General features: G+C 36.3%; 2 protein-coding genes across 2 annotated transcripts; both read left to right on the top strand.

The window, feature by feature from the left end:
* The first annotated feature begins 2,546 nt into the window (after positions 1–2,546).
* On the top strand, positions 2,547–7,989 carry LOC113778251 (ribosome biogenesis protein TSR3 homolog). The gene is made up of 10 exons (XM_027323584.1): positions 2,547–2,750; positions 2,846–2,874; positions 3,058–3,116; positions 3,491–3,556; positions 3,729–3,769; positions 4,709–4,845; positions 5,780–5,870; positions 6,643–6,714; positions 7,270–7,385; positions 7,607–7,989. Exons 1-10 carry the CDS (start codon positions 2,644–2,646, stop codon positions 7,732–7,734), a joined length of 846 nt encoding a protein of 281 aa, XP_027179385.1. The 5' UTR covers positions 2,547–2,643; the 3' UTR covers positions 7,735–7,989.
* A 1,020-nt stretch (positions 7,990–9,009) lies between these two features.
* Positions 9,010–13,791, top strand: LOC113777622 (uncharacterized protein DDB_G0284459). Its single transcript, XM_027322771.1, has 5 exons — positions 9,010–9,337; positions 10,211–11,510; positions 12,284–12,475; positions 12,764–12,915; positions 13,100–13,791. The coding sequence occupies exons 2-5, from the start codon at positions 10,250–10,252 to the stop codon at positions 13,592–13,594; spliced, it is 2,100 nt and encodes a 699-aa protein (XP_027178572.1). The 5' UTR covers positions 9,010–9,337; positions 10,211–10,249; the 3' UTR covers positions 13,595–13,791.
* The last annotated feature ends 992 nt before the right edge of the window (positions 13,792–14,783 follow it).

Genomic DNA, 14,783 nt, shown 5'->3' with positions numbered 1-14,783 from the left:
ATAAAATACTATACTAATCAAAGTATACCATACAATACAAGTAGGAATAATACAATTAACTAATAACTAACCCACAAATTATGAGAATTACAACTATCAAAACTCACAATGCTACTGTAGCTAAACTCTCAAAAATTGGTAGAAGAAACTCAAATTAATAACCCAATAACGAAGAGGGATGTTGGCCCTATTTTGTTAGGTCAATTCCTAAATTGGACCAAAATGTGATTCTTTTAAACTGTTGAAATGTGTACTAAAAAAAATACTCCTCGCAATAGTATTTTTAGCCACCAAGTCCTAATTTTTTTTTTAAAAAAAAAAAGAAAATTGAATAGGAAAAAAATCTAAATACAAGACCAGGGAGTAATGAGTATATGCCATATAAATAATAATAAAAAAAAGCACATAGGTTAAGTGCTTCGTTAATTCTGCATATAGACTGATTAAAATTAATGCAATAGTCACGTTTAAGATTGTAAAATGCAAGTATTGAATGGTCCAAAAAAGGGTAAAATTCTCATTATACCTGAACTTTAAGATACAATATGTTATCACCTTGCAAGAAAAGTGTTAATTAGAACATTCATAGCAGAAAAAAGAGAGCTTGAAAATTCAATATGACTATCAAAGGTAAACTAGTTATTTATGTTGCAGAAAATCAGTTATCAAAAATATTTTTAGTGCTTAAAAGCGCTTCATTTTTTATAAACGCATGACAACATGTGATCAGATTGGGCCTTTGTTTTGCAAGAATAAATCAAAGTTGAGATGAAGACCATACGTTAGCCCATACCAATTTAGCCGAAAATTTACAAGATGCAATGGCCCAACTCAATCTTTATCAGCCCGCCCAGTTTCGTTGTCCATGGTTTAACCATCATCATGTCTTAGATATTTTTTATTTTCCATTTCAATTACAATAAGAAAATGGCGCACATTTTCTTTAATTTAAAATGTTCAAAAAATGTGAGGTGTTTATTAAAAATTTTTTGTATCATATCTTCTTTTCTCAACAATACATAATATAATAAAAGCCTTTTTTTTTTTTTTTGCTTTAGTTTCTCCTTATTCTAAATTCATTGTCTTATTCTCTTTGAATTAATTTTGTAACCACAAGTGATACATTTGTCCAGAAAGAACCAAAACTGGAAGCAAAAAAGAATTAAAATGTATCCAGAAGTAATTGGGACCAAAGCTGGAATTAGAACTAGAGGTTCTAAAACCATAACTGTAATTATTGTTCTTAAAGGTTCGATTCTAATTCCACCTTTCAAAGAAAATGAAAACCGGCATTTCTAAGATCATTACCACCCGCATTCCTTCCTTTTCTCCTTGCAATGTGCAATGGTCCAACCCAATCTTTACCAGCTCAGCCATTTACTTGAAAACTTCAAGATGTAACTAAAAGTTCCAAGTTCGACTATCATACTCTTCCCTTCCTCCTTTTTCCTATCGTATTACTTAGAATCCCCCTTAAATCGAAAAGATAATTACAAATTATATTGGTCCAACCCTGTTTCAATACTCGATGCTTATTAATTAGCTTACCATATTCAGAAGGAAAACTAATTAATGGAAAGTTATCGTATCCTCTTAATTTCAAGAGTAATTACCAATAATATTGAGAGCTCAAATTGGTAACAAACTAAATATAGGGCTAAAAAAACATTTTCAATAGCTATTAAGGTGAGAATTATTGAGAGGGAAAAAAAACAGGTTAACTATGTGAAATATAGGGCTAAAAAGGAAAAAAAAAGTGTTATGCATGCCTCAGAATTATAAGTATTACGTACATACATGTAGATATACACATTCATATATATAGATATGAGAAATTAATAACTCTTGTTATTGCCAAAGATTATTGTGGACGCCTTGACCTGTTCAGACCCCATTAGCCCAAACAGCCCGTTTAGACAAGATTGTCTCTTTCATTCTCAGCCGAGGTAGAGCTCATCCCAAATAGCTATTTCACTATATTCCTACCTTCACCTAAGGCCCCCAAACACCTTGACTGCCTATTCTACTTAGGACCGACAGTGATATGACTATCAGCCACCCTACTATTTAGGCCTGCATCTGATACCGCAGCCATAAACCGTCTCTTAGTAGCTATTAGGGAGTAAACCTCCTCATCTCCCTCATATCTTCCTCAACTATATATACTCTTCCACTATTTACAAAAGAGGTACGCAACCGACCATCCAACTAGTAAATACTTATTACTTTCAATCAATAACTAGCTTAAGTATCGGAGTGGAACGGGGGAATAAAACCCCACAAACTCTTTCACGGCTTATGTCGGTCAAGCTAGAGATCGCATTGTCAATTATCAACGATTAGAACCAAAAAAGAGAAGGGGAAAAAGATAACCAATATAAGGGGCACTACTTTTGTCCCTCAAGGTCTAAGAAGGGGTAAAATGATAATAATGAAATCAGAGAGGGCAAAGGTGAGACAAGAGTAAAAATATAAGGGCTTAATTTTTATCTATAAAAGTCAGAAAGTCACAAAAGTTTCCCTGTTCAAATTCCAGTTAACAAACAGTCCTTTCCTCCCCACTTCACAGGCCACGACAGGTCGTTTTGTTTAGCTTAACCGGCCAAGCAATTCTTCTCAACTTCAATTTGAGTTTCAATCAGAATGGGAAACAATAAGCAGAGACGGTTCAAGACCCATCACCACTCTCATCGGGGTGGAGCTGCTGGTGCCCAGTCCAGTCGAACCCATCAACCACTTCACCCAACTTGGTACAAACATACACTCAAGACTCTTTCTTGTTTTATGTCTTTTTCTGATATAAACTGCTAAATTTTTTCTTTTTAATGTTGTTTTAATTGCCTAGGAATGATGAGTCTTTACCGATTGACCCAGGTATGGATTTGATCTTATGTCTTTGTTCTGTCTCTAGTTTTGGTTATCCGTGTTTTACCTGCAAGGGAGAATTATGCAAACAAGGTGTTTGATTTTATTATTCTGCGGAAGTTTAATGTGTTACTCGTCTACTTACATGCATTGTTTGCCATTTTATATCCTTGTTCGGTTGCGATAATAAAGAAGGGAATGCTGATGAAGCAGCAGTGCCAGCAGGTCCTACAATTCAGCTTGCTATGTGGGTATGCACTGAAAGTTGCAGTACTTTGAATAAAATGCTTTCTTTCTGTAGTTGCGTTTATTTTGTATTATTGACAAAATAAAAGAAAAAAAGAATTGTTAACGGGATGGTCTTTTATTAAGTTGGGAACAACATTTTTGGAAATTGTAACCTTGAAGTTTTATGGATTGTCAAACAAAATTTTACCCGTTCCAGATTTAGACTGTGAAAGAGTGTGCTTCAGGGAGTCATAGTTGTATTCAGATGGTGATTTTTTGGACTATAAGAAATTCGTCAGTCTTGGAATAAAGTTGCTACAATTTTGAAAAAAAAGCAAATTTTATCGAATTTAGTATCTCTCGCTGAATGTAAACTGCTTCACTTTGTTTCTTCCAGGATTTTGGCCAGTGTGATGCGAAAAAGTGTACGGGGCGCAAGCTTGCAAGATTTGGTTTGTTGAAAGAAAGTATCAGTCTTTTCTGAATATGTGTAGGAAATGTTGTTTTTTGGTTGACCGTTGATACACTAATATTCTTGTATAACAAGTTACAGAGTTTTTGTTCCTTTTTTTGGTGGTTGTGGGAATGATGCCAAAGTAAAATCTTCTGACTAGTTGACTGCCAATGTTTTGCAGGAGTTGCGTGTCGGTAGTGGTTTTGGCGGCATTGTCTTGAGGTATTTACCATGGTGTAGTCTTATTAAACGTGTTGTATTCTTTAATCTGGTTATGAATGAATATGGAATCTGAGTTATGGCTAAAACTTTTATAAGAAGGAAGAAAGGAATATTTTCCTCATTATATATCGCCTACTTTCTGCACTTTCTTGTCCCTGAACTTAACTTGAGGCACAAGGAACCTCTCTATGTCATGAATCCTGTTCTTAGGAGTGAGCAGCAATATCCTATATGTTAAAGCCTTCATATCCTTTTATTTTAGTGAAATGAGCAAGCTTTTTGTGAAAGTAAGCCTCATATTGTTTATGGTGTTGAGGACATAAAACTGTGTAGCTACCTCTAAGTGCTTTCACATGGAGGTCCATTGCTCTCAGTCATATTGGCAGACAGTATTTAGTTGATACTAAATTATCTAATGGCTCAGTCTTGTGTTTGCAAGACTGATCGATTCTCCAATAGAGTTGAGAATTCACGTTCAAAAGGAATGGTTGAAAAATAAAAATCTAGAAGAACAGTGAAAAGATATTTATGAGCCTTTAGGGAATATGCGTCTCTCATTCGGGCCTGTAATGAAACTTGATGAATTGTTTATCACTAATAATTTAACAGAAAATTATCTTTACATACATAATTTGGTAGACTTGCTGATCACCAAAGAATAACAGATCTTTTTTCCAATATGTTTTGTGATCATGACAGATCCCAAATGACAAAACAGAAAAAATGTGCTTTTTAGTTCCTGCCAAGAAAGCTATTTGGACCTTGATACTGAATGCAAAAGCAAATGTAAATTTCTTGTTTAGATAATTAGCATGATCGGATGAAAAAGTTTTGAAACATCTGCAGGCCTACTTTATCATGTCTTTTGTTTTGTTTTATTATTAACTTATTTTTATCTGTATTATGCTATTTATTTTTGGTACCATTCATATGTTTCAGTCCTGCTGGGGTGCAGTGCGTCTCAAGAGAAGATCAACCGTTAATTAATAAGAAAGGATTAGCTGTTGTTGATTGTTCTTGGGCACGTCTGGATGATGTACCTTTTGCTAAGCTGCGATGTGCTGCTCCTCGCCTTTGTATGTGCCTTATCCATGCACTGACAGCATTATGTCTTGTCTTCTGGCAACATCCATTGACATTGTTTCTCAGAAATTTCCTTATTAAGTGCAAAAAGAAGGGAAAAGAAAAGTGTTTTCTTTTGAAATCATTGAAGTCCTAATCCTCCACAATGTATAAGGTGTTCCACTTTGGTCACAAATTGTTTTGATAGTAATAAAGAGCGTAATTTTTTGGTTTAGAATTAATGGTAGTCAGTTGCTATTGTCAGCTATGAGTCTTATTACACGGCATCTTTTGTCATGTACATGAGCTAATTCTTGATTCTACACTGTCATACTTTGTTATGCCAATCTTTACACTTCTCATTATGTTTTGGCAATTGAACACAACATTTGAGTATTGTATCCATGGTAGTGCTTGTAACTTGAGCTCCTATATGTGTACAATTTTCGAAGGAAATTTCGACCATAGTAATTGAAGAACTGAAATTGTTGGCCTGAGAATACTTTTTTGCTTTGCTATGCACTACCAGATTTAGTTCATACTAATATATTTTCTTGGACAGGGGGTCAAATCATAAAGGCTGACACTATTTTTTGCGTACCTGTATTAAGCTAAAGTTTTAGTGGTCAACTTTCTCCCTTGGTTTGGTTTGTTGGGAACTAGCAAAAGAGCAGACTAACCGCTAGTAGAGTAGTAGTTGGGCTCACATTGAGGTTTCAAAAGGTTTGATTAGCCTTAGTCCTGATTGTAGGTGATCAATATTGTTCTTGAACGTCATGTCAGACTTTCCTAAGGGTGTAGGTGGAATTTTGTTGAATATACCAATTACATAAACTTTAAGCAATATACATATAATGATTCCTTTTTGATTTGTATTCATATAGTCATCTTTGTTTCTTTCATTTGCCACATCTTTTCTCTTAAATTGAGTATTTGTCTGTCATGCAGTGCCATGGTTGGTAGCAGCAAATCCAGTCAACTATGGTCGTCCATGTGAGCTATCTTGTGTTGAAGCACTTGCTGCAGCTTTAATCATATGGTAGTGGACATAATCATTTGTGGCTTGTTATTCTAATGCTTAGTAGTACCTCATCTTCCTGTAGGTGGTGTTCCACACTAGTCAAGTTTATAGTGTTTCACTGATCTATGAGAAATAATCCAATGGCTGTGCAGTAGCAGATTGTAGAAGTGTTGAAAATCAAATTCAGACAAATTATATGAGCTACACTCACTCAATTTTTGTTGTAGTATCATAGTATTGCTCGTCCTAATTATTGGCAGACAATCTTTAACAGAAGAAAGAGAAGCAGCCTTACCATGTTTCCGTGTTCAGTCTTCATATTAGTTAAGGAACCAACTTGTTCATTGAACCCATTTTGTTCTTGTATGCTGTTATTGTTGAGAAATTTTTCGAATGCTTTTGTATGCATCAGTAGTTTTTGGCGTATTATGGTGAAAATTGCCTATTCAATCCTGTACAGAAAGGAAATCCTAAAGTTCCTGTAGTTTGTTATTCTAAGCATATGTTCGTATATTTCTGTTCTTTCATCTTTTGAGATAATATGGACCCAATGAGACATTGTCCATCCGCTGGTAAATGAAAATTTGCTCATGTCAAGCCACAGTTTGCTAATCTTGACTGATTATCCTATTGTGGAACACTCATTGGAAGTCTTGATGGCTTCTGAGACATTCGATTGAGCACCTGTTTCATTCTTTTCCTTTTAAGTTCTTATTTATCCTTTTGATTTTTGTCTGGTGCTCTATTTCATGGATGTTGATGTCATAAATTTCTTTATCTGGTTGAACAGTGGTGAAGAGGAAACTGCAAATATATTGTTAGGCAAGTTCAAATGGGGTCACGCTTTCTTGTCCCTCAACAGGTACCTTGTACTTATAATCGAAATATCTCCTAATTGATTTCAGTTCTTTCATACTCTCTTTTTGGTTTTCATTCCTTTCAGCTTAAATGGTTTTGCAATTGCCTATTAGGTGCATGTTTTTGTGTTGAGATACGGTTCTTGGGGATTCTGGATGAGTTGAACAAGCAAAGATTGAACTCTAATAGTCTCTGGATCTCTTTTATTCTTTAGAAGTACCCTCCTAAACCTTTGGAACATTTATCTGACACCGTTGAATATTAATAGTCCTCTTCTATTTTGGTACACTGCAGTAGAACCTACTTTCCAGAACATCATTGTTATAGAGCAAACAAAAACCATTGCAGGAGAGTTGACTATGTAATTGAATTGGAGGCTCTTTGTCCCTTTTCTGAGTAAATGATTGTTTCTGCTATTAGTGTATGGTTTAGACATCCAATCTTTAGTAGAAGACAAGTAATTACTACGAGTCTGTTTACCTTGTTGTGTGTTAATAACTCTTGATAATTTTTCTAGCTGTTGCCTAGTTTGACAATGTCCCAAACTCAATATTTGCAGAGAGCTTCTGAAGTCATACTCGGAATGTAAAAATAGTGCGGATATCATTTCAGTCCAAAATGATTGGCTGTCCCAGCAAAGCTCGCATATTACTAGGACTTCCACAAATGCTCAAGGTAGATCTTCTTCTATTAAAAGACGATGATGCTAATGTCACCATGTCATAACTCTTGTTTATCTGTTCAACCTTGTGCCATGCACTTGGATAGTAGTCATGACTTGTAGACGCGCAAGAATGTAGATGGTATTCACACACTCTTCTCGCAAAGAGCAAATCTCAATCAGCTTTACATCTTCTTACTAGCTTGAGATATTATATCACATTCTGCTGTTTCAGGGGAAAAAGTTGAACCTTCTGAAGAGGATGAGGGCTCATCTAATGATTCTGATGATGGGCTTCCACCACTTGAACGAAATATGAATCATTTGTACTTGGATGATAGTGATAAAGAAGAAAGTGAGTAACCAGGAGACTGCTTTCCTTTTCTTTCTTTGATGAGGGACATAGAGAACTTTGAGCATGTGATGCATTCAGGAATCAAAGAGCTTGCAGCTGTATTTTGTCATCCTGCAGCAGTACTGAACAAGTAGAAAATCTTTCATGTCATGCAAGTTAGGATTTTACATGCTATCTGGGTTTTTTGCCCCTTGTAAAATTCTAGTTTAGCGTGTTTTTGGGAACATTGTGTTCTATTTCAATTTTGCAGGCACTCTTTCACATCCTCTTTTATGTTAATGTAAATTACACAGCCTCATACTAGAATAGTATTATATTATCCAACCTGTATCTCTTAAGGTGACAAAATCGGCCTTAAGGTCATTCATATTAATAAACTCCTCCCCTCCTTTTCAAATTTACGTTTTTATCCTTCAAACTTGTTAGATGCCTAAATTATTTGAGTCATATTCGACAATCACACCAAACTACAAGTAAATAAAACCTTAGGTTTCTAGAAATTGTATCATCAATACAAGACATTCATCTTCGAGTGTTCCACAGATTCAAGAGCCACCCTATATATCTTTCGCTATATTAAATTAAATTATAAAAAAATCTTTTCAAGTTGAGAATAATTAAATAACTCTTAATGAAATGGTTCTCATATTTTAACTTCTATATCCAAATCCTAAAAGTCCTATGCTTTCACAACAAGTAAAGAATAAAAATGCAATTCATGCAGTAAGATTTACTTGAACATTAGCCTCAACTCAAAGATTCTACCAATCAAAATTCTTTTTAGGTCCAATCAAGTTTCATCAAAAAGGCCCAAAAAAAAAAGGAGAGAGAAATTCATCAAGGGTATCCAGGTAATTCCACAAATTTCCACTCAATACTTCAGTCCTCTTGACTTCGGACGTCGAGCCAACAGTCCAAGCTTATTGATCATCAAGACATCTCTAAAATCTAAATCTTGATGGAGGTGGGAGGTCAAGGGTTCGATCCTAACCTCCCACCAGCCACTATTTGTCGCTTCCCTCTCCCTCTCCTCTTAGATTAGGCTAAAATAGTTTATAGAAATGTTATTGTTGTTGGCTGAAAAAAAAAAGAAAAAGAAAAGACTTTCCATGTAGAAGGCTAATATAAATGTGACGCAAACACACAGTCACACACTAAAACTGGAACACAAGGGCATTCAGGTAATTCCATAAATTCCCATTCCATGCCCTTCAGTCCTCTTGACTTCCTATATAAAATAGCCCCCTTCTCTCCTCTCTTCTCCTGTCTTCATCCGTCGCCACGAGGGCAAGTAGTATATAATGTGACGCAAACACACAGTCACACAGTAGAGCTCAAACCCCCCACCGAACGAAAACCCTAAAAACTCCCAGTCCCCTTTTTCACGGCAATCCCAAAAATTCCCGCATAAAATCATCGTTGCCTTCTTCTTCTTCTTCTTCTTCTTCTTTCGATTGCTCTGTTTCTTTTTTCTGTTTATTTCCATTTGTCTTTTCTATTTTTCGTGTTTTGATTCTTCGTCTGATGCTTATTTTTGTGTGTTGTGATTGAACCTAGGGTTTTCCTTATATTCACATATACATTCAAGCCTCCGAATTTCGAGTTATCTCTGTAAGCTTTTGTTTCGCATTATTCATTTCCGTTCTTGCACGTATTTTTTTATTCTTTTTTTTTCTTTCGATTGTTGCCTTTATGCTGACAGTTGATGGTTTAGTTGTTGACTAAAGATTAAATCATGTCTCAGCTAATTAATAGTTCGTTGGAGTTGTAATTTTTAGTTTAATCATTCTTGGGTCTTCTTCTGTGGTATATGATTTATTTTTTTTTGTCCTTTAATGGCACAGATTTAGAGGATTGTAGGATTGTAAGTGTAAGGTAAATTGTGGGATGATAATGGCTTTTATTTTTACTGATTATTGCATTAGAAGTTAGCCATTGGACTCCAATTTGGTTGCTGGTTCTTGGGGAATACAAGGAAAATGCATGCTTTATTCAAGTTAGCTCTTGTACCAACTCGAATTATTTTGACTTAATGACATAGTGATTAAACCGTTTCTGTTTTCGATGTAAACCAAATTCTAAGCGATGATATGCTTGGATCTTGTCATTGACTTCGTATTACTTTCTAGTTTTGGTTCTGAAACGAACTTTGAAAGATGGGTTTAGATTTAGAGCAGCTAGTGACATAGTATCTGCTGGCTTTCAAGGTTTGGAATATGTGTGCAAATTGGGTTCTACTTGAATTTTTACTTTATCCTTTTACATATATTCCATTACTTTTACTTTTTATGTTACAAATGAAATATTAAATGGCTAGGTTGTGTTGTCTTCAGGCAATCTACTGCTCCCATGCTCTTTTTTTTGTTTAGCTTGGGAATAGTTTTTTTTTTCCTTTTGACTTCCATTTGAAAATATCAATAACTTGGTTATCAGTCAATTGTCCTGAGTATCTAACAAGTTTTTTGAATCTAATGCTTTGGTCAGGGTGAATTTCTGTCTGAGGTATACTTTTGGACTATCAAAATGTCCTCACCCTATCCTGTTCTTGGCAGTCGACCCATTGATCAATGGAAGGTTGCAGAACTAAAGGAAGAACTTAAGAGACGTAAATTGATGACAAAGGGTTTGAAAGAGGATTTAATCAAGCGGCTGGATGAAGCAATTCGTGGTGAGCAAGGGAGAAGTGATCTGAATAATGTCAACGGTCATGATTCTGTTCTTCCTTCTGAGATGCTGACTGGGCATGAAAGCACAGTAGCGTATGTTTGTGATAGTGCTCAGAGCAATATTGGTATTGGTAATACTACGACTCAGGAAATAAATGAAGATTTGCAACCCCGGGTCACCTATGAGCAAGAGAGGAGTAACGCGCCTGATTCAATTAACCATGGTGTGCCTGTAAATGAAAAAGTCGGTGGCAACATGCTTAATGTTGACATCAATGAGGGCCAAGGGTCAATTGAAGAGAAACTTAGAGAAGAGGAAGGGGTAGATGATTCTTATTCTGCTGGGTTGGAAGGGAAGCAGACAGATCAAGTTACTGATAAGGAAACCAGTGACTTTTTCACCCAGAATCTGGAGCCTGTCATAACTATGGGTGAGGAAGACTTGCAGAAGACCGTGCCTCATAATGAGAGTCATGGTTTGCAGGCTCAGCTGGAGAATGACGATTCGAAGCCCTTACATGTGGATGCTAAAGACAACGTATATGATACAAATAACCAGGTATCTGAGGTCAAGCCTGTTTTAGGGCTTCAAGTAAAATCTGATTCTATTTCTACTGATACTGTCTCAATTATTGAAAACAATGAACTAAAGGATAATATAATTGCTGATGATGTCAAACTAGAAGTAGATGTTAAGCCTGAGATGGTGCAGCCATCGTCTAGCAGTGTTGTTCATCAAGGTGGCAAATCACATCCAATGGATGTTGAAGAGCCACATGCTAACAAGGTATCTTTGAAAGAGACAGGTAGTAGTAATGTCAAAAATGCAGATGTTATTCCTAAAAATGAGACTGGAGATTTGGGTTTTTCAGAAAAACCAAATGTAGCCAGAAGTTCTGGTGATTACATGGAGGAGGATGTAAGGGAGAGTAAGCAGATGAATTCTAAGACGGATTCCGTTGAAATAAGGATTGAGGCTGGAAAAGTTGATGGACCAACAACTAAGGATGAAGGTCTCGTTGATATTCTAAGCGAAGATGCTCCAGCTGAGAAGAAGGTTGCTATTGTTGAAGACAAGGGTGTCCCTGCTGCACCATCAGTAAAAAGAAAGTTAAATGGTGAGGTTTATATCTCATTGTTCATGATTTCCTGCTTCCCTGTTACTCCTCAAGCTCCTCATGTCATGCATTAGTTGTGGCCTTTTGCTTCTTTTAGGTGTTTGTTTGCCTTATTATGAGCTATGTTTTTTGAAAACTCGCCTATTTCTGGTCTTAAATGTCCATAATGTAATCTGAAGATCTTCTAGGTCCTGTAAGTCTTGTCTATTGTCTTTACTGCTGTGGCAAAGTATGTGATTTCCCCTTTATGCAGTGACCAAATCTGTTTGTGTCTCTCTTTCAATTGTTCTTGGTGAAGGAAATATCTTTTGGCTTAGGAATCTTGGATTATTACTATGATTAGCACGAATACAGATGTGTCTCCTTGAAAATTTGGTCTCAGCTAGCATTAATCTAGGTTTACCCAGCTTGCCACTGAAATTGAGATCAGAAATTATCCCTTTTTTACTAGTACGGGGGGTGTGTGTGTGTGCATATTCTTGTTGGTATGGACCGTATGGTATGCTGCATGCAAGAATATATGCTTATGCGTACTGTGCTGTATGGAATCTATTTTACTATATTGTTCATTGTTAGACTGCTGTAGGATATGTTGCATCTTTGCCAGGGTAATTTAATGCAGTATATCCAGAGACATTTGTTTTTCAGTAAACTGTTTTAGTACATCTCTAAATACTGAAGTGAATGGTAAACTATATAATAATGTTATGCCTTATGAAATGGCTGTTTCTTTGGCAATTGTACATAATGATCTGTAATGATCTCTTTTGCAGATCAACAAACAGTTGGGAACAATGACATTGCAAAAAGGCAGCGTCGATGGAACTCAGAAGGGTTAAAGATTCCTGAGCCACAAAGTACTGATGTTTCTACTACACCAAAGGATATATTTCAACCTGCACTTAGGCGCAGTTTCTCTAGGTCTGATTCAACAGTCGGTGAAGAAATGCCAAAAGAACGTGTTGGTGAGTTAATGTTTTATCATGCTTCTGGCTGCATTGTACAAAAGTATAAGATGTTTTTGTAGCAGAATATCTGGTTAATGTTCACTCTGAAAAGGATTTGGCAGGCTCAAGAAGTCCACTGATCTCTTTAGAACCACTATCCTGTATAGAATACATGATTTTTTGTAATTTCATTTTCTTTATTTTTTTATATAAAATTTTTCTTAATAAGTTTCTCTAGTTTTGCTTCAAAATATGTTAAATGGAATTCCATTTCTCTCCAATAAAAGTTGGCTGCTCGTGTGACAGTGCCACCATCACCAAAGCCTCCGACCGATTCTCTAAGAATTGATCGTTTTCTGCGGCCTTTCACATTGAAAGCTGTCCAAGAACTTCTTGGCAAGACAGGGACTGTCACCAATTTTTGGATGGATCAGATCAAAACACATTGCTATGTATCTGTGAGTAATCTCTCTCTCTCTGTGCATCTTTGTTATATTTGTCTTGTATTTGGTTTGAATATTGGCAATCTGTATGCTGTAAATATTTGGGGACTGTGTTTCCATTCAAGTAGCGTTTGGGTTTGCAAGTATTTTAAGACTATTTTGTGTGATTGGACATCTCATTGTGGTTTTCTACATGCAGTATTCATCTGTGGAAGAAGCTGTAGAAACACGAAATGCTGTATACAACTTGCAATGGCCACCCAATGGGGGACGCTTATTGGTCGCTGAATTTGTTGACCCCCAGGAAGTTAAAGTGCGTGCAGAGGCTCCTCCCCAGTCTCCTGCAACCCCTGTAAGCTCAGGTGCTGGTGCCCCTCCTGTTCCCCAGCATGTGCATCCCCAACCCTCTCCCAGGCCACAGCTTCCAAAGCAGCAACTTCCACAGCCTCCACTTCCCCCTCCGCCACCCTTGTCGAATCCACCACCTTCAAGGGAACATCCTGCATCGGTGAAGGAGCGGCTGACTCTCCCACCACCACCACCTCCCCTTCCTGAGAAAATTGATCCGCCAATTTTGACATTGGATGATCTCTTTAGGAAAACTAAAGCAACCCCGCGCATCTACTACTTACCACTGTCTGATGGCCAAGTTGCAGCAAAGCTCCAGGCTCAGGGAAAGACTGGCAAGCAGTAGGGCTTAGGCTGTTACTTAAAGCAAAGCTCCTCTTCGATTTCTAATGGTTTCATGAGAATGTAAGATAATGGTAAGAAAGTATCATTATAATTGCATCTTTGCAGGTATGCAGGTCTTGCTTGTAGGATGTTCCCGTTAAGGTGGTTCTGGAGAAGCTGGTTCGATGATGGATTTGTGTTTTTTCAAGGAGTTTATTGGGTTGAAGCTGAATTGACATTAAGTTTTGCAATGCATAAGATGGGACCTGGTCTTCTGACTAGACTTGCTACTTTCTGGGCTTGCTTTGCTGAATTAGAAAACCCATTTCTTGACTCCTTGTTTGTACCTGAGTTGTTACAATCTTATGCTTTAGGGGATGAGAGAAATGTACTGTCATCGTATAAATCTGAACTTGCATGTAGTTCATGGCATGCAATTGAAGCTTCAAACTTCATTTGTTTTCTTATGACTCCAACGTTCGTCCACTCCTTAATCCGTCTGGCTGTGAAGGATCATGACTCAATCTGCTTCCTCTCATTTTCTCCCCCGTGATTCAAAGTAATATAGCGGATTAATGCTCAAAAAAGTTTTAAAATGTCATTTGATGTCAAAAATAGAAAAGCATTTCACTAATCTAACTTGAAAGCTAAAATATTATGGACTTCAATCTGAAGTTGGACTATTCAATACATTATCAGTAATACAGAAATTGAAGTTTGCAACATCATCCAATCGCAAAATTTGTAAAAGCTCAGCAAACAAGGTACAATTAATTGGGCGGTGTAACTCTAAAAATTCTATACATCCATAACCACATTGTTAAACAGCTACTGTTTCCTCCCAAAAAAATAAAAAATAAAAACAGCTATTAGCGATGTATATAATGCAGACAAATGCATATTATGAAGTTTCAGAAACCGTGTGTCTATTTGATAAATCTATAACGCATCATGTGATTTTCAGGGGCTTGTTTCTGTTGAGATTAGCTGCTAAAAAATGTTAACACGACCTAAATTTACTTTACAAGTTTAAAAAATATTTAGGGAAATGTTGTTTGTATTCTGTTTTTTGTTATTTGCACTCTAATAATTTGTTTTATCATATAATTTAATAAATGAAAATTATATGATTAAAATGACAGTGAGAGTGCGATTAACAAATACAGAAGTGCAAATAGTAACAATTTTCATTGTTTATTAAAAAAAAATGT

Source organism: Coffea eugenioides, chromosome 7 (assembly GCF_003713205.1).
Source record: "Coffea eugenioides isolate CCC68of chromosome 7, Ceug_1.0, whole genome shotgun sequence".
NCBI classification, from domain to species: Eukaryota; Viridiplantae; Streptophyta; class Magnoliopsida; order Gentianales; family Rubiaceae; genus Coffea; species Coffea eugenioides.
This window is presented reverse-complemented; position numbering and strand designations above follow the sequence as displayed.

Bases quoted from the DNA above. Each gene is read 5' to 3' on its own strand.
- LOC113778251 (XM_027323584.1), top strand. From the start codon at position 2,644: ATGGGAAACAATAAGCAGAGACGGTTCAAGACCCATCACCACTCTCAT. The intron at 3,557-3,728 runs GAAAGTATCAGT...AATGTTTTGCAG, and splicing joins CAAGATTTGGTTTGTTGAAA to GAGTTGCGTGTCGGTAGTGG. The intron at 3,770-4,708 runs GTATTTACCATG...CATATGTTTCAG, and splicing joins TTTGGCGGCATTGTCTTGAG to TCCTGCTGGGGTGCAGTGCG.
- LOC113777622 (XM_027322771.1), top strand. From the start codon at position 10,250: ATGTCCTCACCCTATCCTGTTCTTGGCAGTCGACCCATTGATCAATGG. The intron at 11,511-12,283 runs GTGAGGTTTATA...TCTCTTTTGCAG, and splicing joins AGTAAAAAGAAAGTTAAATG to ATCAACAAACAGTTGGGAAC. The intron at 12,476-12,763 runs GTGAGTTAATGT...CTCGTGTGACAG, and splicing joins AATGCCAAAAGAACGTGTTG to TGCCACCATCACCAAAGCCT.